We start from the raw sequence: 23,784 nt of genomic DNA on the forward strand, positions 1-23,784 counted from the left end.
CACGCTCAAGGTCGCCTCGAGACCGCCGTTGGTTTTGACGATGTTATCGCTGCTGTACAGCCTCTTCCTGACGCGCTGTCGGCATTGCCTGACCGAGTTGCCAGCTTGGAGCGTCAGTTGCGGGCCGCCCAGACCGAGCCTGCTGCCGCCGTACGTTCAGTGGCACCCGAAATCATGGCTAGGGAGAACGCGGAGGCGATCCTCAAGGCTGCCAACGCTGAATTCAAAGCCCTTCACACGGACTTCAAGATTCTCCGCGAGTCGAACGCCAAGAACGACGCCATGCTCGCAAGTGTTCAGGCCACCGTGGAGCGACATTTAGAAGACTTGAATCGATCGTCTGCACTGCGAGGTTCAAGCTCGGGACGCATTTATCGCCACGTTGAACAAGAAGTTGTCCCATGAACGCGAGGTGTACAAGTCTTCAATTGGTGTGAACACCGAGCAGACTCGGAAGCTTCATCTCCTTTTGGTCAAGCTTGCCCAGGGCAAGTAAGTTGACAACGACACGCTCAAGGTCCTCGAGAACCAGCAAGATCGTAACATCCGCCTCCTCCAAGTGAATCGCACCCTCCGTGCACACGTGCGTCTGGCCGGGATGGATCCCGAGGTACTGCGTCTGGCTGTTGCCGGTACGTTCCTAATGTTGCTTTTTCCACCGTGTGCTCAGCAACTAACGTTCGTTCACGATCCTCCGTGATAGGTCTGACTGTGGGTGAGCTGGACCTGGACGCCCTGGACTTGGACCAAGAGATGTTGGTCGCTTTGCAACGCATACAGTCTGCTGCCGCGTCTTCGGACGATCCACAAGAACTTCCGGCAGCGTTGGCAAAGGTTGCTCATCAAGTGGCCTATGGGAAGTCCCACAAGCGCCTTCGACCAGGTGGCGAGGAGTCAGACGACGAGCTGGACGACTCTGACGAAGACAAGGCGCCCATCCCGACGGAAAAGGCCAGTACTTCGATGGCAGCTGCTGGTCTCGGTGAAGCGCCACCTGCCGACACTTCAACTCCCAAGTCGGCTCGTAGGACGCTATTCGGACCGAAGGCATGGAAGCAAGCTGTCCAGAAGACTCGTCTCATCTCTTCCGCCAAGTCGCTTCGACGTCATATGAAGACTCGGTCCAAGTTTGTACCGTCTTCTCCTTGCTCATGGTCGCCACCTCCAGCATCAGCGTCTTCCTTAACTCCCGCCGTGGCCGACTCAGCGGCGACCAGAGTGACGTGGACATGGTGGATGTTGATCCAAGTGGTGTCCCGTCGGGTCATTAAACTGCCACCGGGCCTTCGGGTAAAGACGTGGACTCAGGGGATCACGATGATGTTCTCGGTCTTCCTGACGCGCCTTCGTCCCCGCCTCAGGGTCCTCTCGATGTGGCCAAGCCGCCAGCTTCGACGATCTTGCCTTCTCCAGCAGACATACGTGCCGCTGAAGAGGCCATGCGTGAGGCCGAGCAATTTCGACTGATGTTTGGTTCAAGAGATGAAGGTGAAGAATCGGACAACATTGTCCCACAAGGCAAGGCTGCTTCGTCATCTGCTGCGACGTTCATGACTGTTGAAGTCTCGGGAGTGGTTTCTGCAGCAGGACATGTCCCTGTGGAAGCTGCTCCACCAGCCTCCGTGTCTTCAAAGCCGGCTCCGACTGTTCCGACAGCTGCCGTGCCAAGCGTTTCTTCGGCCGACCTTTCGATGGAGATTGATGACCATGGAGATGTTGATGATGATCGTGGAGATAACTTGGATGACGATAAACTTTCGGTGGATGGTTCTCCTGATGGTCCAAGTGGTGGTGGTGATGTTCCGCCACCTACGAGCATTCAAGCACCGTCGATGACGAAGCTGTCGAAGATTCTGACGGCAACGGGAGCGGTCTTGGCCCTGCTCGGCCTCCGACTCCTCCTCGGCCTAATCCTTCGCCGGTGGTCACTTCTCTGATCATAGTCGGTGGTCCGCTTCCTCCGTCATCGGCAAACCTCCAAGCCTCACCATCTTCGCCTCCTGTTCCGGTGTCTCCTCGTCCGTTGACTCTCGATACTGATCCGGGGCGCCAGATCACGGCCACCTACACTTCGGTGCCGCGTCGTGGTGGTGCACCGTCGGTTGAGCCGTTGCCTCACCGGGTGTTGCCTGGTGCTCGCCCTACGGTACCGGCTTCGTCCACCTTGCCACCGTGGGTTATTCCGTACTTGGACATGGGGTTTGTCGACGCCGGTGCCAAGAAGTGTTTCGAGCGACTCTTGAGCATAACGCTTCCTGAATCAGCTGGTGAGGTAACCGTCCGTACAACGTTAGAGGGTCTCCGAGCGTACTTCGACTATTCACATCATGATCACCCGTACCAGCAACTTCGACAGCTCTACCCCCTTCAGGCGTGTCGCTTCGACACCGTCGACTTCGATCCAAGCGTTCCCATCTCCAAGCGTGCCCCCAATTGAGACCCGTCTCAAGATGATCTAGGCGAACCTTCGGGGTGACGGCGGTAAGCAAGGTGACCTCGGGTTCGCGTTGTGGGAGCGTCTCCACTGGCTTCCGTTGGCTGGTATTGAGCGAGTTCTCGTCGAAGAAGCCAAGAAGGTCGGCCACGACAAGGAGCTCCTGAAGGAACTGAGAGCTCTGTTGAAGAAGCTCTTCAGTGAGCGCGACCGTCGTGCCGACCGTCTCCGTAACAAATACCGAGAACAGTACATGGCGTGGAGTCGTGACTCGGTTTCCTCTGGTACCTCCGGCGCGCCGTTCATTCGTCATGAGTTGCTTTTGGAGCCGTCAAAGCCATGGTATCCGATCGAGAACTTGCCGTTTGCACCTCGGACTCTCGACTGGCTTTCCGAAGTTCTGGCGCTTGATGCTCGTCAGCCCTGGCGTACTGGAAGGATGAACGCGCCGCATCAACACCCGTACAACACCACGTACTTCCCCTGCCAGTGTAATCCGGAGCTCTTCAATCCTCGTGGTACGCGCTTCGTGGATGTGTACCGAAGCGTGCTTGTTGATCCGTCTCTGGATGCTAACGAATTTATTTCGACCTGACGTTCGTTGTTTGACTCGCCACCGGTTACTCCACGTCCCGCTCTGGCTGCTGCTCCTGTTGAAGCTGGTGCCGAGGATTCGCAGGGTTTGGCTGCGGCTCCAGCTGCCGAGGTTCAGGTTCCCGATGAAGAGGAGATGGAGAGTGAGGATTCAACTTCGTTAGCACTCTTGGCCACCGCGGCCAGGCAATAATCGCTTTGAATCCTCGCTGCATGTTGCACGACGTTCTCCAGTATCTCAGCTAACTGTTGAGGGGTCCCGCCAGGTTTCGTTTTCAGTGGTCGCTCCTCGGCCGGTATTCCTGTTATTTTATTCTTAATCCACTTCCACAGCGTAATCATGTTCATGTTGTTCTTCAAAAACATATACAATTTGTTGTTGCAGTAACGTTTTTCGTCTGTTACCACAGGCTGCATCGCCCTGTGAACAGTTCACACGTGATCCAGTCAACGCTAGTCTTCGTCCGCCACTTGCGCCATCTGCAGCCGATTCTCGCTCTTCTTGGCTCGCAAATAGTCGTACAGCAGACAAGTTGGATGCTGGTTCCCAAGTTGGGTCTTCATAACCAACCCACTTGACTTTGAGCTCGCGTACAGCACGCTCCGTGCTCGTCGACAGTGGTGTTCTGTCGTCGAGGATGGCCTCGACTTCATATTCACCGACCACTTGATCGGGTTCCCAGTTGTCTTCAGGCAACAACTCCTACATTAGTCGCGTCTAGTACCAGCCGAGGCTTTGGTCGACTGCTGAATTCGTTGACGGCCTTGAGTCCCGACAGATGCATCAATGGGTAGAAGCGATACACACTTCGGTCTGGCAGCTCCAGTTCGTATGCAAACTCTTCCACCTTGCGCTTGATCCGAAAAGGTCCATGCCACCGGTGAGCTAATTTCTTCGTCAAGCCCGGTTTGACGCGTTCCATGTACAACCACGCCCGGCTCTCAATCTCAAGAAGATATCTCGGTGGGGCTCTTGCAGGATCTTCCATCTCTTCCGAAGCTTCTGGAGGGTTCGCCGAGTGTTCGTTTCCACTTGGTTGAGGTACAGCAGCTTTTTCCAGTCGACTCAGGGCCTCATTATGCTTTTTAGCCCTTCGCTCCTTTTCTACAGCCTGATAATCTTTGGCCATAGTGAGGGCGACCTCATGTTGTCGATTGATCTCGCGCCGCCACGCCAGTGCGTCAGACTGCTTGCCGAGTCCTCGTTTGAGTGATGACGACATTGCCCGCAACGTCGACTGCGCATCCTAACCGTGAACAAGGTAGAACGGTATTTCCTTCCTCGTAGTGCCCTGAGAATTATTAATAGCAAATACCAGCTTCTCCGCGATTTCGTCCCAATCTTGCTGTAGAGGGTCTTCCGCGTACACTCGCACGGAACCCATCACCGACTTCACCGAGCGTTCCTGCTATCCATTAGCCTGCGGCCGATAGCTCAAAGTCGCTCGTGACCTTGACTGCATCATCTCCGCGAATTCTTGAAACACTTCGCTCATCAAGCTTGGGTCGCGGTCGTACCTGATCAATGATGGGGCTCCGAACTGTCGGTACACACATTCTTCGAGCACTTGAGCAACCCTCAGCGCCGTTGTATCCGACATATCCTTGGCAATAACGAATCCCGTGAACGAGCATTGAAATAGGAGCGACGCCGTGTTGTTCCTGCGAGATTTCGGTAGTCGGATCACCAAATCCATCGAGACGATCTGGAACGGTCGTTCGGCTAGTACGTTGCCAGGTGAGTATCCACGAAGCTGCGGACGGCTTTTACTCGAGCTACAATCTGGACATGACTTCACATGCTTCGCCACGTCAGCGTACAAGCCGATCCAATAATAATCGGACTTAACGCGATGGAACGTTCTCACCACACCTTGATGTCCTCCTTCCAGCGAGTCGTGACAGTTTTGCAAGACCTCTTGAATCATCGATGTCGCTACCACAAGCCGCAGCTTGGTCTCCTCTTGCCAACCGTGGCCGTACCGACGATTCCATCCAAGATAGTGAAGCACGCCGTCTTCTGATAACACGAACCGGTCCGCTTACTTCCAGGCATCTCGAGCTTCTTTGTAACCCAGCTCTTTTGCTTGGTCCTGAAGCACCTTCTTGATGTTAAACCACTTCTGCTCCTCGTCTTGTGCCACCAGTATCCGTCTGCGTCGTTCCCGATATATTGCTACTGGGTCAACATCTGCCGCATCGGGAAATGCCGCTGGTACAGTCTTGTGAGGATGGTCTGGCAAATCTTTGCCGATTGAATCTTCGTTGGACGTCTCTCGTCGTTCTTCATGCTGTTCTTGAGCTTTTGAGACCCCCTCCGAGTGTTCATCGGCAAACCTGATGCGTTTCTTGGCTCTCGTCTGTCGCCTCGTCGTCACTGTCATATTACCATAATCGCACTCTGGTGAGCTGTAATCCACCACGAAATTTTCGAAAGTTTTCCACTTTGAGGACTCGCTTCCTGACAGTACATGTACTTGACGCTCTGCTCCACGTGACGAAACATCTACCGAGTCTTCATCCGGCGCGTAGATCGTTTCCAGGATGCGATTCAGCGACGCCAATTCCGACTTGCGAGTTTCAGCAAAGATGACACGACTGACCTTGATTCCAGCGCTTCAGTGGCTAACGAATCCGCGGCAGCGTTGTATTCTCGTACAATGTGAATATATTTAACTGATCGAAGCTTGGCCGCGAGTTTCCTTGTGAGTATTCAGCAGCGCCAGCAGAGTTTCCTTCCTGCATGCGATCACCCCTAGTGATTGTTGAATCGCGAGCCTTGAGTCACCAACGAAGACTAAATCCTCGGCACCGTGCGCAATAGCAGCCTTGACACCGTTTATCATACCTGTATACTCTGCTTCATTCACCGTGGTAGCCGAGAGGTAAGCGTTTGCAGCAATCACTATCTTCCACTCAGGAAGGCTCCACAACACCCATGAACAGCTCCCGTAGCCACCATACTTCTCTGTCTTGGCTGATCCGTCAAAAGACATGACGAATCCACTGTGATGACGGGGAAGCCTGGCGTACAGCAACGCTGGGTTTATCCGAATAGTCGAAGAGCCCTTGTTTGGAGGTGCCACCGGCGCGAGTGAGTCTTTCAGGTCGACGAAGCTCGTGATGCTTGACTGCAGAAGCTGTGCGAAGGCGACATCCTTCTCCTTCACGCGCTGCACCTTCAAATGCCATTGCAAGAGCAGCACAGCGAACTAGACCGCGCGTCCGAGGAGAGACTTCGACTTGTGCACCCACTCGAACGTCGAGAATCGTGTATAGATATGTAGCGTCTTTCCTGCCAGCTGAACGTAACCGATCTTCAACAGCAAAAGTAACGCCAAAACTTCCTTCTCGGCAGGATGGTAGTTCATCTCGGACTCCTTGAGCACACGAGTGAGGAACCGTACGGGGTGTAACTTGCCTTCATGTTCTTGCATTAGCGTAGTGCTCAACGTCCATTCGTTCGCAAAGAGCATGACATGAACTTCCTTCGACCGATCGAAGTGCCTGAGGATGGGTGAATGTGAAACACTCGCCTTCAATTTCTCGAAGGAACGACGTGCCACAGAAAGGCCACCTTCAACGGCAAAGTCTTTATCCTTGAGCTGGTACAGCGCCGCATCGTAGACCGCGAAGTCTTGAATAAAGCGGCTGTAGTAATTAACCGCTCCAAGAAACGACTGCATGCCCTTCTTACTCGTTGGAAACGAAAGCTCGGTGATGGCCGCAAGCTTCTTTGGATCTGCCCTGATACCTTCTGATGAAATTTTATGCGACAGAAAGTCCACCTTGGGCTGGCAGAAGATGCGCTTGGTGAACCTAATGCTGATCCGACACTGTGCAAATCGTACCAGCAATCGGTCCAGCGTCGCCAGGCAGCTGTCGAAATCCTCGCCATCGAAGCAAATATCATTCACAAACGATCGTCGACCAAGCACAGGAACCTGCGATGATTCGTCTGGTTCCCCGTTCGTAAACATGTCAGCGACGGGGCTGTTGACGAGTTGTAGTACAGGGTCGGCCTCCACCGGTGCTTCGCGGTCTGCCGCGAACTTCGTTTGAAACGAACCCTCGGTGCTTGGCCCACGACGTTCCTTGGCCTGTTCTTCAGCTAAACGCATCCTCTCCGAGTATTTAAACCTACCTCCTTTAGGCTGAACGAACCCCCAGAGTGCGCTGTCAATCATACGTTGGTTGGTAGATCATCAGCGCGTTCTTTAACTCGAAGGGCATGCGCAACCACTCGAAGTGCCCGAGTGCGCAGACAAACGCCGACACTTTACGTGCTCGCAAGGTCATCTTGATCACCCAGAAGCCGCTTGCAGCATCCAGCAAGCAGAACCATAGGTAGCACTCGAGATCGGTCAACAGATCGTCGACTAGCGGCACTGCGTACTCCATGATTGCGGTGATAGCATTCACCATCTTGTAATCAATGCAGAGCCGGATGTCCAGCCCGTTCTTTTTCATCACAATCACGATTGGCGATGCCCATTAACTGTCTGAAAAGACGATCGGTCCTGCTCGCAGCAGAGCGCGTAGCAGCTCGTACAGTTAACCGAGAAATCGTAACGGCACGCGTCGGGCACGCTGTTTAATTGGGGCATGCCCCTGCGTGTCGATATCGCATACCGCGCCGTAGGCTGGCAGCGGCAGTGCGTTACCACTAGCAATCAGGATGTGTTCGTGGTCTTTCAGCGTCGCGACCAGACGTTCTCGGCGATCGGTCGACAGCTGAGGATCAGCAACATTGGACGCATTGTAGTTTATTGTCGTATTGATTGCTTCGGCAAGGTCCGGCAGGAATGCCAACTCCTTCGCGTAGTCTTCTAGGCCAATGTTGCTAGCTGGGTGTTCGTAGAAGACATTCCTTGCGCTCTCCGTTACTTCATTTCCTTCGGTTGTTAATACTCGTGCAACCGAGATGTACGTCTCGTCCAATGTCGCTACGGACCCTTCTCTTGACTCAAAATCGACATACGCCTTGAGTTCAACATTCGGTACTGGGTCCATCTCCTTCCCATCCTGGTTTCGCATCTCTGGTCCACCTGCCGAGTCGGCGTTCGCAATATTGAATGCGCAGGCAACCGACATATTGGGCTGTTGACTTTTGTTCAGCGCCTCGGATGGCTGTTGTCTTGACAGTTCGGCATTCGCACCAATCTCGCAACGAACCCTCGGTGCCGTATTCACCACCTTCAGCGCGATGTCTGCATCCTCTGGACCAACCACCGATGGCTCGTTCGCAAATTTGGCTGCGCGCAAGGCCGGGACAACTTCGTCAAAACTGGTGACTCCATCTAATCCAGTACTGCTACTTGTCGCTTCCGTTGTCACCCCAGACTTGAAACGAACACTCGTTGGCGTAGGTACCATGTTTACCGGCCTCAATAGGTCGTGTGTACGCGCTACCGAGGCTTCGTTCGCATTATTGCCTCCGCCGTGAGTTGTCGTGTAAGTGTCCAAACGTTCTTCGGAAGGCTGACCATCAGCCGAGTCCCCGGCTATCACCCCAGACGCCGGACAGGCTTCCACTCGTTCACGTTTCTCCATGATCATTGTCCAGCGCTCTGCACATGTCAGACGATCACTAGAGTCCATTATTGAGTCTATAAGAGGCCTTGCTAGCACCCCACTGAGTTCTGGATAGTCTGGTCGTTCGACTGCCGAAGGTTGAGTTGCAAGCCATTGTTCGTAGAATTCGCACTCACGCTGAAAGAGCTCACGGTTGCTGCAACCTTCGTAGGCCAGCACTTGCCAGTCTTGATACTTCTTGGAATCCAGACGCACACAGCCGTCACCTCGCGGCAAAATCCCCATCTGGAATCCACATCGCGATCGAGTCGTGTGCTGGTAGGTACACAGTCTGGTCAGACACATCGGTCAACCGAATGCTCTGAGGCCGTCCACGTCGAAACCTCGCCACTGACGGGATTAGCTTGTTCGTCCGACGAACCCACAGTACGTGTTCCCCATCTTGACGCTTCGCTAGTCGATATTCTCGCCACTCGTGCGTTTGTATGTCTAAACGCTTAGGTGGCCCGGCATTAACATGGGAGCCGTACTCTTCACTGGCGATCATATTCTTGGTCTTGATCAGTGGGATTTGAACTTCGTGCGGCAATTGCGCAGCGCCGTGAAACAGGTCCAACCTGATCCCTGCTGGGATCATAAAGTCGGTCCCGAGCACCACGTCGACGCCTGCACTATGCGCCATAACCCACATCTCGAACTCATACACCATCTCCCATTCGAGCGTAATCTTGACGCATGCTCGTCGCGCCGTAGACACCGTGCCTTCGTTGATTCCTTGAATGTCAATGCGGCGTCCGTGATCAGGTGCGTCTCGGAGCCGCAACTTCTTGGCAAAGGCGTCCGTGATCACATTAACGTTCGCTCCTGTAACGAGGAGAATCCTCGTTCGCTAGTCGTTTATAGTGCCTTGCACCAGAGCTCTCATCCTGATCCGTCGGTCGAATTTCTTGGCCGACCCCCACCCCTGTCTCTCGCCAGGGTTCAACTTCATAATCTTGGAGTGACACTTGGGCTCGTCTCGCGCTGCATTCGAAACCCCGCCGAACGAACCCTCGCTGGTGCCCTCATCAGCATCAGCACACTCCACTCTTTCTCCAACACCTTCACCGAGGGTTCTACTCCTCTCCTTTTCATTTTCCGTCGTGTTCACACTTGTTACGTAATTATCAGGCCATTCACTCTGCCCCATGAAAGCAAAGATACACTCTGCTTCCATTGAAGGCTCGGTTAACTGTGGCAGCCGATAGGGACCAACCCAGTTGTAGTTGGCGGGCTGCCTAGTTTAAATGACGTTCTTGAACGACGGCCTTGAGCTCTGGCGGGAGTTCCTCCTTCGTGCCTTTGGTGCGCACAAATTTGGCAAGGTCTTGGAAGTTGCGGAAAAGTTCGCATTGTCCAGCATCGTGGAGTTGTTTGCAGAACTTGCATCGCTTGTTACAGTAGTGGGCGGAGTGACTCATGCCACCACACACTGCGCACGGTCCGTACTGTGGGCGTCGGTTGTCACGGTTGAAGTCACGTCGACCGCGTTGGTCCTGATTGAACCCGCGGTCACCACCTCGGCGATCTTGATTGAAGCCATTCTCGCGATCAGGCGTGTTTCCACGCGGTTGACGGTTGTCTGAACGTGCGTAGGTGCCTTCAGCAGCTGCACGGCGCTCATTTTCGTTAGCAGCGGCGAGGTATCGGTCATTTTCATCCAATGAGAAATCACCGTCCGTATTTCGGGCTGAAAGTCGTTGTACTCGTCTTGGACATAGTTGTAAGCGTTCGGATCTTCGTTTGAGTACTCAGTGCCTCCCTGAGCAGCTTCACGATCTTCTAACTCAGCTAGTAGGTCATCCACCGTGGCTTCAATGAGCGTCACTCTTGGTTTGTTACGGTTGTCATCGCGGCGACGGTCATCACGCCGGTTGTTGCGGGCGTACCCATCGTCGCGTCGCGTATCACGACTCTTAGAGTATTGGTCCTCACTGTCACGCTTGGCCATTCTCTCCATGCCCTTGAGAACATCTTCGATGATCTCTTCGTGCTCGTGAATGTCGGCGACTCGAGCGTGGTAGAGACTCTCCGCTAGCTTGTCATCGTCGCATGTTGCCAGGAACTGCTGTACGTGTTCTTTCTCGTCGCGACCACTCTTCTCAAAGTGTAGACGGTCGGTCCGAGCATAGCCATTCAGCCTGTTTATGTAGTCGCACAGATGTTCATTACGTTCCCGCTTGGCGGAGTAGTAACGCGACAGTGCCGTCTGCGTGAACTGCGAGCAGTAGTAGCGGATGAACGCATCGCTCAACATCTTCCACTTGCGCTTCGTCTTCTTCGGAAGTTGACGGAACCAATGAATGGCTCCGTCCCGGAGATTTAGCTCAAATGGAATGCACCATTTATCGGCATCTGTGTGGGTTCCAGTCATTTCATAGACGAACCCACGGAGCCACTGCATACAGTTCTCGCTCTTGTTGCGAGAGCCTGAGAACGGCGTGATGCGATCCAGCGGTTGGTGCGAAGCCATTTCAATCCTCGGTGTCGGGTCTACGTCGCTCAGCGTCGCTAGCTCATTCATCTGACGCATCAACTCGAGTTGAGGATCTTCCTCGTCGAATGTACGCACCAAAATGTCATCGTCACTGGACGAACCATCGCTGTCGACTTGACGACGTCCGGCACCACCTTTGGGGGCTCGCGCACCGCCTCGGCGACCAAACGAACCCTCGTTACTTGCGTAAATGCGTTGCATACGGCTCTCCGAACGTGGCGTAACCATGTGCGAGTCTTGAAAGTACGGTGAAGCTTCGGTAGTGCCAAAGGCACCACGCTCAGCTCCACGCTTGGTCGGAGGAGTACGAACGAGTCGTTGGGGCGTCGGCGGCAGTGGAATCTTAGATGGATCTTCATCTTGAATCATCGGTCGACTCACAGGCTGCTTTCCGGCATTGATGCCAACAGCGCCAAACGCCTTCCGAAGCTTCTTCTTCCATTTCTGGAGAGCAGCTCCGGCTTCATGTGGACTCCAATCCTGGAGCGACATCGTCGATGGGTACGTCTCGTTCTCGAACCCCAGCGACAACAGTAGCGAAACTGAATCCTCGGCAACTTGACTAGTCGAAACCGAGTTGACTGGGTATTGAAGTTCCTGCGCAAGCGCAGGCCAGTCGGCCTTTTTCTTGGGGATGGGCTTGAACAGCTGCATCCACTCATCATTCTGCATCAGCGCTTGTACGCGGTCGAAAACGCGCTTGGCGGCTGGTGTATCACCGTTGATAGGTGGGCGAGGTGCCTTCAGCAGTGCTGAATGCTTTGCACTCGCCACCGAAGGTTTAAAACCCTCGGTCCCATCGTCATAACCATCATAGGCCGGATCCGGTCCCGCAACATCATCGAGCTCGTCGGCGAGGTTCCTCGAAAGGGACTTGGTCGCCCCGCTCAGCCCCGATGATAGCGTGGCCGTCTCCGGCGTCGCTGCGCCTGGCTCTGGAGCCGGCGTCTTATCTTCGTAATCTTCATAATCGTGGGCGTCAGGACCGATGTCCGCTTCGTCGTCGAAGCTCACTGAAAGCTCGGTGGCGGCTGCAAAGCGCGCAGCCGGGCTTGAACTCTCGTTGCGAGTCCCGCCAGACTTGGCAGGCGTAACTGGTACCGTCGGTTGTCCTTTCGCCATGTTTCTTGTCTTTTTCTTGTTCTTCTTCTCTTGGTAGCTCGTAAACTGGAAGGCCATACAAACAGTTCACAATGGTCACAATCTGTTCCCGGGTCGCGGCACCAGTTGTGGTGTTGGAAATCCCACGTGAACTCTAGCTACAGATGTAGTTAGGATGTTCCCACAACAATACGTCTACTAGGATAGTAAACGATCGTTCGGGCGGACCTGAAGACCCCAGTTCTGCCCTTGCACCGGGACAAACTGGACCTTGTAAACTACTTATATAGGCCAACCAGTAAAATAAGAACACGCTACTAGCACGAGCAAAGCTAGCAGGTGTTTTGAATCCTCGTGGTCCCAACAGCGGAAGGGTACCAGGCACGGGTAAGCCTTTTACGAGATCACCGAGTGTTCAACACTCGGCTGGAAGAAATAAAAGGGAGGCAATTCAAGCACTCCCAGTCGTGCAAATAGGCAACAATAAGCCGTCACGTAATACCTCCCGATAATAATCGGCCAATACACAAAGTCTCTTGGCCTTGCCGGATGAACCCTCGCTACAGAGCTTCGAGTTCACCGACAGGCATAACACACTCAAACAAGCTTGACCTGACGCTTACCTTGAAGCCGGACGTCGCTCTGTGTGCTTGAGTGGAAATTCTGTTCTGTATTTAAGCTTACCCTTTCGGGTCTATTCCTAATAAGAAGTCCTAATCAAGTATACAAATATCAAGTGAACAATGATCCGTTATGGATCTTCTTGCATGCCAAGCGTCGTCTGCACTGTCGCATGAGCATCTTTAACGGTCCGCGCCCTGTCCCAGACGGTTAACGTGTCTTCCAAAGGTCGCTGAGTATTCTGCGAACTCATCCCAACCGCCACTGAGGGTTCGTACCGTAGATGGTCCGCTGAATGCGAATCCGGCCAGTCCATTATTAATAATAAGGACAGCCTGGATTCAGTGACATATGCCCGTATCCAATACTCGTTGAACGTTCGGAGGTGACGCCGTCGAGTCCCTTGCACCTTGGCGTCTCCGTACATCACCTGACCGAGGGTTCGTCGCTTGAACAACTTGGGCGGTGTCACGTCTTTGTCGACGGGTGATAATCCGCAACCACGGAGAAATCACTACACCACAGACGCTTCCCTTGAAGCCGGACGTCGCTCTGTGTGCTTGAGTGGAAATTCTGTTCTGTATTTAAGCTTACCCTTTCGGGTCTATTCCTAATAAGAAGTCCTAATCAAGTATACAAATATCAAGTGAACAATGATCCGTTATGGATCTTCTTGCACGCCAAGCGTCGTCTGCACCGTCGCATGAGTATCTTTAACGGTCCACGCCCTGTCCCAGACGGTGAACATGCCTTCCAAGGGTCGCTGAGTCTTCCTCGAACTCATCCCAACCGCCACTGAGGGTTCGTACCGTAGATGGTCCGCTGAATGCGAATCCGGCCAGTCCATTATTAATAATAAGGACAGCCTGGATTCAGTGACATATGGACCGTATCCAATACTCGTTGAAAGTTCGAAAGTGACGCCGTCGAGTCCCTTGCACCTTGGCGTCTCCGTACATCACATGACCGAGGGTTCGTCGCTTGAACATCTTGGGCGGTGTCACGTCTTTGTCGACGAGTGATAATCCGCAACTACGGAGAAATCACTACACCACATGAGTCTCCTTCTCCTCGCGGAGTGGAAACTTAGAGGCTGTACGCTTCTTTGAGGGCTTGGCGCCTTCGGCTTTAGAGGCCTTAGCACGCGCAAGACCCTCGGCAAGCGAGAGACGTTTGCGAGGATTCTCTTCCTCATCGCCACCAGCTTTGGGAGTGCCCTTAGCCTTGACGGCCGGACTCTCAGAGCGCACAGACGTCCTGGGACTGTGATCACCTTGATCACTAGCGAGCGACTGCACGCTGTCATCCTTGTGCTCACTGGGCACTGGGTTGTGCCCTCCCACAGAGCCCGCACGAGCATCGTGCGTGCTCTCGGACTCAGCTTCGTCCTCACTGCCAGAGTTGAACTCACGTTCCACGAACCGAGGGTTCGGACGATTGTCTGAGGCCGAGGGCGACGGACTGCGGCGCTTGCTTGCTCGCTTGCCCACAGCCGCGTCACCCGAGGAACCGATCGCCTCGGAGGCCACCTGAGTAGCCTCCTGAGTGCCAAGCCTTTGCCGTGAGGCTTAGTGCTCTTGGCTTGCGCCTTACCGGCCGCAGCCTTGGAGCGTGTCTTAGCACCGCTCTTTGCTGTGCCACGAGGCATGGTAACGGTCGAAGTGGAGACCTAGACGAAGAGCGCACAGATTGCTGCTCGAGGCTCTAACTGAGGAGTGAGCCTCCGCCGCGCTCGCGCGGCCAAGTCGATGGTTTTCGACTTTGAGAATGAGAGTTTGTGACGAACACCTCTTCATCCTGATTGGTCGGTAAACCGAACCTAAGTGGGGGAGGATGTAACGGGGTACGTAGCCCTAAGTGTACCCTGGTTACATGAAGTGTGACACTTCACACTTCAGGAGTATGACACGTCATACTTCGGGATATTTGGTACAAAGTACCAAGGTCGTTCAAAGCCAACCATTGGTTAACGACATTGCATTTCTATAGGTGACTTGTAGTTTGTATTAGACCCAAACTTTATCAACCTATAAATAAACTCAGTTTACATTCTACCTTAATTAGGTCACTTCGCTCTCTTTTAACTAAAGAGGGGACCTGTGAACTGCCGTTCACTGAGAGTTTGTATTCTCTCGGAAGATAACTTCCTCGTCACAGACTGGCTCCGAGAGCACCTGGTACCGTGTACCAGGTGTCCACAAGAGTGACGGGTCACTCTTTATGTAACCTGGGGCACACTGGATTGTACCCCGTTACATTTTGTGACCATGGAGGCAAAGATGTGCCTTTCATCTATCCAAAGCTGGTGTCCTACTACGTAGTGGCAGCTTCAAAACGGCATCAAATAGATAAGCCATATCTGAAGTCATTTTTATCCCTGAAAAAAAGACGTTATGTTTACCACATAATCACAGATTTTTGTCCTAATGTTAGCCTGTATAAATTAATAATGATACAGCTAGCTCGCCCACATACCTGCTGAGGGCGCTGGCGGAGGCTGCAGTGGCAGTGCAGCCGCCGAGAAGAGCGATATCTGCTGCAAATGGTTCGCGGAGTTGCGGCGAGCGTGACATAATTGCTTGATCGAAGTTTGTAGATCGTCTTCTTCTGCGCGGGCTTGGGCTAGCGCCAGCTTCAGCTCAACGCACCGGCGCTCGGCTCTGCGTATGGCGTGTCGTCGTTCGTCTCGCTCCGCCTTGGCCACTGCAGCTGCTACTTTCGAGTCTGCCAGCTCCTTCTGGAGCCGCTGAACATCCTTTTCAGTGTACTTTGGCGACGAAGCAGCTGTCGGGGATTCGTTGCCGCTGGTATTGCCGCTCTCGTCGCTGCTTCGGCGGAGCAGAAACTTGCGAAGAGCTGAGGCAACACGTGCCTTCCTCTGCTCTTCTTCCTGCTGCTGTCGCCGCTGTTGCTGTTTTGCCTTGAAAAACTCGGCGTCTTGAATCTGTTTTTCAGTAGTGTACGTCTCCGCGATGGCCAGATCGCGGTCCTGCAGAAGCTTAATGATCCTTCTCTCCAGAAGTGCAATAAACTCGCGGTTTTCATCGCAGTCGTCCTGTAAGGCTAGCAGCTTGATGTCGAGCATACACCATTCTCTTCGTGCACAAGAAAGCTGATCCCAAACTGTTTCCAGCTCACCTTCAGCCTCAACTAGCGTGAGCCGTGCTTTGAAGGCGTCTTCAAACAGCTGTCGGTCCTCTTGTCGTGTCGACTCAGAGTGTTTAGCGTTAGTCTCGTCTTCTATATCGTCGCCCACCTCACTAGCGGCTTTGAAGCTGGAGAAAAAATGTTCAGGAAGAGAAGTCAACTCGTCCGCTGAAGTGGAGAGCAGCCATCGCACAAATGGCTCGTACGCGGCGAGCGCATCTGTCGGCGCTTCAGATATCATCCCTACGTCGGCAATCAGTTCCTCAGTCAACACCGTGGAAGGCATCCTTGTATCAGCAACCTCCTCTAAATGTCCATGCGTTTTTGGTGCTCGCTAAAAAACTGTCGCTGCTCCTTCAAAATAGGTTTCAGACAGCTTCTAGTCTCGGACCGAGACCCTGAGACTCTCGGTGCACACAGAAGAGATACAAAACATGAGCACAAGATGCCGAAGGCTTTGTATATTGTCGTCCTCTAGCTCGAGTTGTGAACGCTAAAGCGACGTAACGATTCTCGCTCTCGTTCGCCAGTCTCATCACTATTGCTATTGTCGGTCAGTTCGTTCTCTACTGCGTTACTTTCTCCATCCAGCCTCATCTCCTTATTAGCGTCCTCTCCTTCGACACTGTCGTCTAACAGAGTGCCGTGAAATTGGCGAAGTAGCTCTTGAATCGCCATCGCTTCATCCCCACGCCCCAAGTGTTTATACGCATTAAGGACTGTCCGCAGCATAAACTGCCGCTTCAAAATCCGTTTTTTCTTGCCGTCAAGCGACGAGAAATCCTCGAAAAGCATGACTACTTCCTCGTATCGATGAAGGCGGAAATTGGCTGCCATTCCAATCTCGGTCACTGCGATACCCAAAGGAATGTGCTTGTTCAGACGGAGTGCACGTACCATAACAGATACGCGCTCCAGATCTTTAATGAGACCCAATCGATAGTAGTAGACCACCACCTGCTCCAAAGCTGCATATTTGATTGGCATGTCACTTTCCAACGCGTACACACAGAGATCATCCACTAAATCAGCACGATTTGCACGAACACCAGCGACAATAGCTTCACATAAAGTGAATACATTCCACTCTAGCGAACGTGGGAACCGAGAGAAAAAGTTGCGTAGATCGTCCGCAGACTCCACCCGAATTTGACCTCGTTCGTCTTCTACGTGTTTGTCTTCCTCCTCACCGTCGACGCAATTTAAAGGCAACGGTTCAAGCATCAGCGTACGCACCAGCGGGTAGATCGCGTGGTGGTTAACGGAAATGTTGTGCTGGTTCATAATCTCCAAGATCTCACACGCCACGTCAAGCCGTTTGTCGCGAGTGCCGACAGTAGCCAGCGCCACTCGCTTCCTGAAAAGGTACTTTGACACTCGCCCCTTGAGATTGAAACTTGCTTCTGTCGACGTCATCAAATTGCGATAAACCTCCATTAACATCTCGTCTTCGCCCAAATGGTTGAGCTGCTGTAAACAGATCTCAAAACGAAACTCGGTGAAGATCGACATGGGCATGTCTGGCGGGTGACTATAAAACATCATTGCCCGTTTGGATTCGCCACAAGCAGCAGCCGTCATCATAACCATCGGCAGAAGCGACAAGGGGACGATCTCGCCAGGCAGTTTCGTGATCATCGCCTCGCAGATCTGCATCACACTCTCAAAATCGGTGAATGATTGATCATGCAGCAGAGCATTCAGTGCATGAAAGTACGATACTTTCGTCACATGAACACCATGGCGCTGCATCGTATCTAGCAGTCGCAGCGCTCCGTCAGCGTCGCGAAGATGTCCAAGCGCAACAAAAATGGACTGAGCCAATCGCGGTGTCAAGAGGTAGAGGCTACAAGAGGTTTGTGCCTCCTTTTCATCGTCACTGTAGCAGTTGGAGAATATATCAACGACGTCGTGGAATCGCTGTTGGCTGTTTAAAGCCCAGGCGTAGTGCTCGCAGATGACGGACCAGTGCTTGCGTTGGCCTGCAAAGTGCGGGAACTCCTCTTCCCACACAAACACCACTGCTTCCACTTGTGCGTAATCCCGCCGTTGGCGCATGGCGTACAGCAAGCGGTCCAACTTGCCCGTTGCAGCTTTAAGCTGCCTCCTGGCTCGCTGGTAGCTCGTCTCTCTGGCAACCGCTACACGGGGATCTGCTAAATCTCTTGCCATTTTGTGTAAACTGTTTCTAGCTCTCGCGACATCTTTCGGAACAGGCGATTTGCTGGCGATAAGCGAGGGGAATTCCCCAACATTCGCCTGTGCATGCAGTATCACCTTCTGCTCCTTCATCACGTGCTGCTCCACCAACCTTTCCGTCTCCTTCCTCTTGGCTCCTGCATCAAACGTCGCATCGCCACCACCGCTGGCGTGCAGCTGCAGTTGCAAGTGGGTGTTAAGACTCTGGGGCTTGGCACCTGATGATCTTCTTTCACCGCGGACCGACGGCCGCTTGTCTGACGCTGCGTCATCGTCGACGTCTTTCTCGCGGCTTCGCACAGTATCCTGAAGCTTCATTGGCCGCGACAAACGCCGGGCCGTCGCCAGAGAGCGCAACCATGACGAGCGCCGCCGCGCCACCCTCAGCCAGCATAGCGTTTCCAGCTACTGGTGTCACACACCAGTGGTGTGTGGCCAGTGTTAAGCGAACGTGGTGTACACGACTTAGACATCATCTTTCAAGTGCGTTAAGTTTCCACCAACCACGTAGCACCATAATTAGGGGCTGCGAACAAAGGCTTTTCACGATGACTATTAAAATGCTCATGGCGCGATCGCGCAGTGTAGCGCTGTTAGTGCGGACGCTGCGATGCCCATCAATGATACCCACTGGCTCAACCTTCTTGAAAGCGTCATGGAGTGTGATAGGCTCGCAGACTCCGCACCGAAACTCGTCCTTCGTACCGCAGGGCATCATGGGTGGACAGAAGCAGTCCAAGAGGAGACCGTCATTCGCCATCGCCGCCGCCTTCGAGGGGTACGAGGATCTGGAAGATGATGAGGGCCCTATTCATATGTATGGACATGAAAAGGAGCCGGAAGACCCGGAAGAGGAGCGTGCGCGTGCTCTCAAGGAGCAATTCAAACGTGGCATGGAGAAGAAAAAGCTCTGGATGCAGTCACTGGCGACGCAGAACCTTCACGCAGCCGTCGTCAAGAGTGTGGCTGACTGCTACGCACCGCTTTACACAGCAATGGGGCTGGAAGGAAAGTGTCCACTGTTGGCGGTGGCCAAGGACGAGGCCAAGGGGGAAAATGAGCTGGAGACGCAATACCAGCCGCTGCGCTTCGACGATATGCTTACCAAAGCCACGGAGCAAGAGGCTCTGCCGCTCCTAGTCATTGCCAAACGGCCCATGCTGGCGCTTACTATCGTGGAGCACCGGAACAAGCTCTCTGAAGAAATAGCGAGACGCTCGAAAGCAGGAACCGGCGTCGTGCTACCAGGGGCACACACGATGGAGGACGAGAATGTGGTATCATTAGGTAGCCACCTCCGTATGTTCTACTCGTGGGCGACGAGTGTTTATGCCATGTGTGGATCAAATTACTACTCGAAACTGTTTGACATCTACAAGCGCGCGCAAGACGCTGGAGTGTACGTGACGGCAAATATGAACGTCCAGTGCTTAACGGCATTGATCGCGGAAAGACGGTTCGACGAAGTGTTTGAGTTTTACGAGGCAGTGACTCGGGAGAATCTCCCTACGTCTGTCTTCTTCTACAGACAACTGCTGTTTGCAGTGTCTACAACTCGCAAAGTAGAGCGTCTGGACGCGATTCTTGAAGATATGCGTGTCAAGGGCTTCAGACTCCGTGCCGACGACTTTTTGCGTGCCATTCGCGCGTATGATGACGAGTATTTCCTTATGGAGGTGAAGCGAAAGGATAGACTTCGGTCGAACGAACGAAACCGTGACGAACGCAAGACAGAGAAAGTAGAGACCGTGTTGACGACACCCAGAGATTCGTACGACGGATGCTTAAAGCGAATTCAAGAGCAGGAGGATCACCCAGACCGCTTTGAGAAGATCGCCGAGGCCGCCCATAGCGTGTTAACGCTTTTCGATACAATGGTGGACATTGATGGCCTGGCCCCAAGGCACGAGCACCTATTCCCACGTGTGATCACAGCAGCGGTATACGCGCAGGAATGCGAGCGCGTTCCTGAACTCTTGGCTCTGCACGCGGAACATGCTGACAAACCTCTCCACTATGCAGGTGTCCTCATGGCTGTCAATGCGCTCTTGCTGCTCGATAAGCCCACCGAGGCGTGGGGTCTAATCCGCGAGACAAATCCACAGCTTGAGCCTCATCGCTATGCGTTGGTGACCAACATTCTCGACTATCTGTGCTTGAAGAAACGCGGTGCAGACATTATCACGCTGATGCACGCTGTGGATAAACTGGAAGTGCGGGGCGTGTTCACCGTTGCCTTGATAAAAAGATTGGTGCCTACACTTTGTCGCAGTATCGACACTGTCAGTGACGAGAAGTTACTGGCGACGATGACGCACTTTAAAGACGTCTTCAGGCTGTCCAGTGAACCTCAATTCGGTGTATTTCTTCGTAGATGCTGCCACTACGGACGTCTGGAGGTCGTAAAAACTGCTCTCAAGCAGTGGTTGGATACCTCCAGCAAAAATAAGCGTCCTTTAAACGGACCTCTAGGTCTTCGGCTCCTGGAGGCGTTCGAGGGCGAGTCTGACTGGGCATTCATGGCTGAAGTGTTCGAAATGATCGATTTCTCGTTTGCACGAGACGAATGTGGCCGCAAGGCAATCGTGGCATCTGTTTCGCGCGCCTATAAAGCGCTTGGTCAACCGGAACGTGCAAAGCGAGCCGAGAAATTATTGACCGTAGCCGCCGAAAGGCGTCAGAAACAATGGCGTCAACGCAAGTCGATGAAGCAGGAGGGGCGGAACTTCGAGTCGAGACGTACTCGTAGAGTGTCAGAAACACGAACTGCTTCCGTTTCCTCAGCACCCATGATGATCAACGGTATCCCTGTCATCTCCTCGTCGTCGTAGATTGAATATTTCGAGTAACACGATAATGCAGAATCGAGCCATGGTTGATGTAGATGGTTGAATTTTTATCGATTAAAGCGAACACTCGAAGGAACTGTATAGCTCCAATGAAGTTGCTTGAACGTGTCCCACAATGGGAGAATAACAACGTGACAGAAGTAAAGTTGAAGCGGGCCATTTATCTCGTCCGGCCGTGGGGTGAGTCGTATGCAGGGGCGCCGAAAAACTACATGTAGAGTCGTTATGCAACGATGAGTCCGGGGGATAGCGGGGGGGGGGAGGGGTCGTGCGGATTAGATGCAGTTCATTGAAATGATACGTCGTACTTAACCGCTTGTCACTCCGTAGTCGCATGTGGCCCCGTACGATATTATGGTTTGATAGGCTTCCGTTGCTCCGAACTACTGGTCGGCGCCCGTGCAGGATCTCTCAATGGTGAAGATCCTGACGCGCGCACTGATGTGACCCCCCCCCCTAAGATGAATAAAAGTTGTTTTGTTTTTTAATATTCTATGTAATAGGATCGAAAAGGCTTTTAGTATTAGCCTCATAATAAAAGCCAGCAATGGAGAAGATTGGTGGATCGAGATGTCAGATACTGTCCCGTACCCGGGAACGAGGGGGGCATTCCAGGCGTCTGGTGGCAAGCTAGGATGACCCGAGGTCTCGTGGCAACTCCTCGCCCAGCCGTCGCGTCAGGTTGGACGCGGCGACTTGCGTGACCCTGTAACGGGGTACGTAGCCCTAAGTGTACCCCTAGTTACATGACGTGTGACACGTCATACTTCGGGATATTTGGTACAAGGTACCAAGGTCGGCCAAAGCCAACCATTGCCTGATGACATTGCTTTTCTATAGGTGCCTTATAGTTTGTATTTAACTCAAGCTTTATATACCTATAAATATACTCAGTTTACATTCTACCTTTAATTGGTCACTTCGCTCCCTTTCGGTAAAAGGGGACTTGTGAACTGCCGTTCACTGAGAGTTTGTATACTCTCGGAAGTCAACTTCCTCTAGCGCAAGGTGCTGTGTGACCCCTTCACACTTGGTAGCACTTGTTGGCCAATCCACGCCATCGCGGGTAGACTACCTGACCCTCTCCGAAGTTCGTTGCCATGGATAGGAACGACTTCTTCCATATGAACGACACACAGCTCGAGTCGGTTCGGAAGATGGCAGGCATCTTCGGGATGGAGGCCCTGCAGAGCCTGGTGGTGTCAACACCGGCCGAGCAGCTCGAGCGCGTCAATGCGTTTGACGCCTACGAGCAGGGGCTCATCGCGCATGTGCGAGAGAACCTGCAGGCTCCGGCGGCGGAAGCAAATCCGCCACACCCGAAGCCAATACGGCTGAAGGTTAAGCCGTATGAAGGGAAGGAAGGTGAAAACGCTCACTTCTGGGTCCGAGAGGTAGAGCTCGCGATGGACGCGGCTCCGATCTCGACCGCGCAGCTTCGTGTTGCTTTTGCACTCTCCAACCTTAGCGGTCGTGCTAAGAGTTGGGTGTACACGCGGGAGGCGACATTCCCTGGATGTTTCATATCCTGGGCTCAGCTGTGTGAACTGCTCCGAGCCGCGTTCCTCCTGGCGAACTACGAGTACCGCCAGCGCTCGCGCTTCCTCTTGTGCAAACAAGGAAGGCGTGAGCTGCACAAGTACGTTCAAGAGATACGGGAGCTCACGGCGTCCCTAGTGGGAAATCCACTCAACGAACACATCACGGGGACTGTGCTCATGAACGGCCTTCGAGTGGGTCCAGCGCGCACTCAGCTGTTCCGGGTGCAGTCAAGCACCCTTGAAGAGGCGACACAAGTGGCTCTTCAGGAAGAATACAGCCATCGCCAGGCGCGTACGCCGGGCCTCAGCATGACCTGGGAGTTCTTTGTCGACTCCCGGTCGAGTGAGCCCCAACGGACCAGTTCCCATGGAACTCGGGTCCGCCGAGCAGCGCGACATCCGCTGCTTCGGCTGCGGGAAGATGGGCCACTTTAAGCGCGACTGCCCCATGGAGAGACTACGCAGACGGGCTTTCCCCAAGACCGTCCTCAAGGGTCGCTGGCAGAAGCCAGGATCCCAGGGCCAGGGGGACGCCGGAAACCAGTAGGCGCGGGGCGCCCTACTGGGGAAGAGCTAAGTCTTCGTGAAGGGTGCGCGGGTGGCGCGTACCACGGGGTTTAGCCCCTGAGAGTCTTTGCACTCTCGAATCGGCGAAGAGCAACAGCGGGCTGCTCGTAGTACACGGATGTGTACGGGGATACGATATCCCTTTATAATCTTGATCTATTCTGGGGCGTCGAAGAATTTCGCACGCCGCCAGACAGTTGCTCGTAATAGCAACAAGTTGTCCGATGCTTTGAGAGAAAGCAAGGACAACGGGACGGTGTCAGTGCGACTGGCCGACGGGAAGGTCGTCACTGTCCCCAACGTCCAAGTGGATTTGGCCGTCAAGTTTGAAGACTTGACAGCCTCGAACAGCTCACTGTTCTCGACATGGATCCATACGATATGATCCTGGGCATGCCCTGGCTTGAGGAGCACGAGCCCTGGATCGACTGGCGAGGCAAGGCAATCGGTTCCAGCCGCCCTGCGAAGTCCGACAGAGCATTGGCGAGTCATGTTCGCACCTCTGTCAGGTCCCGGGGCGCCCGCAAGGGTTGCCAGGGTACCAAACCATCCGGCAGATGTTTGGGAATCGTCGACGTATATGACGACTTCGAGGATGCTTTGATGGTTGCAGCACCCAGAGGAGGCGCTGACCAAGTGGGTAACTTAGGTCCACAAGAA

General features: G+C 53.5%; 3 protein-coding genes across 3 annotated transcripts; 1 reads left to right on the top strand and 2 right to left on the bottom strand.

Moving 5' to 3' along the window:
- Positions 1-15,279: 15,279 nt before the first annotated feature.
- PITG_20837 (uncharacterized protein) lies at positions 15,280-16,209 on the bottom strand (the record flags this gene model as incomplete). Its single annotated transcript, XM_002895442.1, has 2 exons — positions 15,280-15,971; positions 16,083-16,209. 2 exons carry the CDS (start codon positions 16,207-16,209, stop codon positions 15,280-15,282), a joined length of 819 nt encoding a protein of 272 aa, XP_002895488.1.
- Positions 16,210-16,442: 233 nt separating this feature from the next.
- Positions 16,443-18,363, bottom strand: PITG_20838 (uncharacterized protein; the record flags this gene model as incomplete). The annotated part of the gene is made up of 1 exon (XM_002895443.1): positions 16,443-18,363. The coding sequence occupies one exon, from the start codon at positions 18,138-18,140 to the stop codon at positions 16,443-16,445; it is 1,698 nt and encodes a 565-aa protein (XP_002895489.1).
- Positions 18,364-18,787: 424 nt separating this feature from the next.
- PITG_20839 (uncharacterized protein) lies at positions 18,788-20,998 on the top strand (the record flags this gene model as incomplete). The annotated part of the gene is made up of 1 exon (XM_002895444.1): positions 18,788-20,998. One exon carries the CDS (start codon positions 18,788-18,790, stop codon positions 20,996-20,998), a length of 2,211 nt encoding a protein of 736 aa, XP_002895490.1.
- Positions 20,999-23,784: the final 2,786 nt, after the last annotated feature.

Source organism: Phytophthora infestans, genomic scaffold (assembly GCF_000142945.1).
Source record: "Phytophthora infestans T30-4 supercont1.176 genomic scaffold, whole genome shotgun sequence".
In the NCBI taxonomy this organism is placed as follows: Eukaryota; Oomycota; class Peronosporomycetes; order Peronosporales; family Peronosporaceae; genus Phytophthora; species Phytophthora infestans.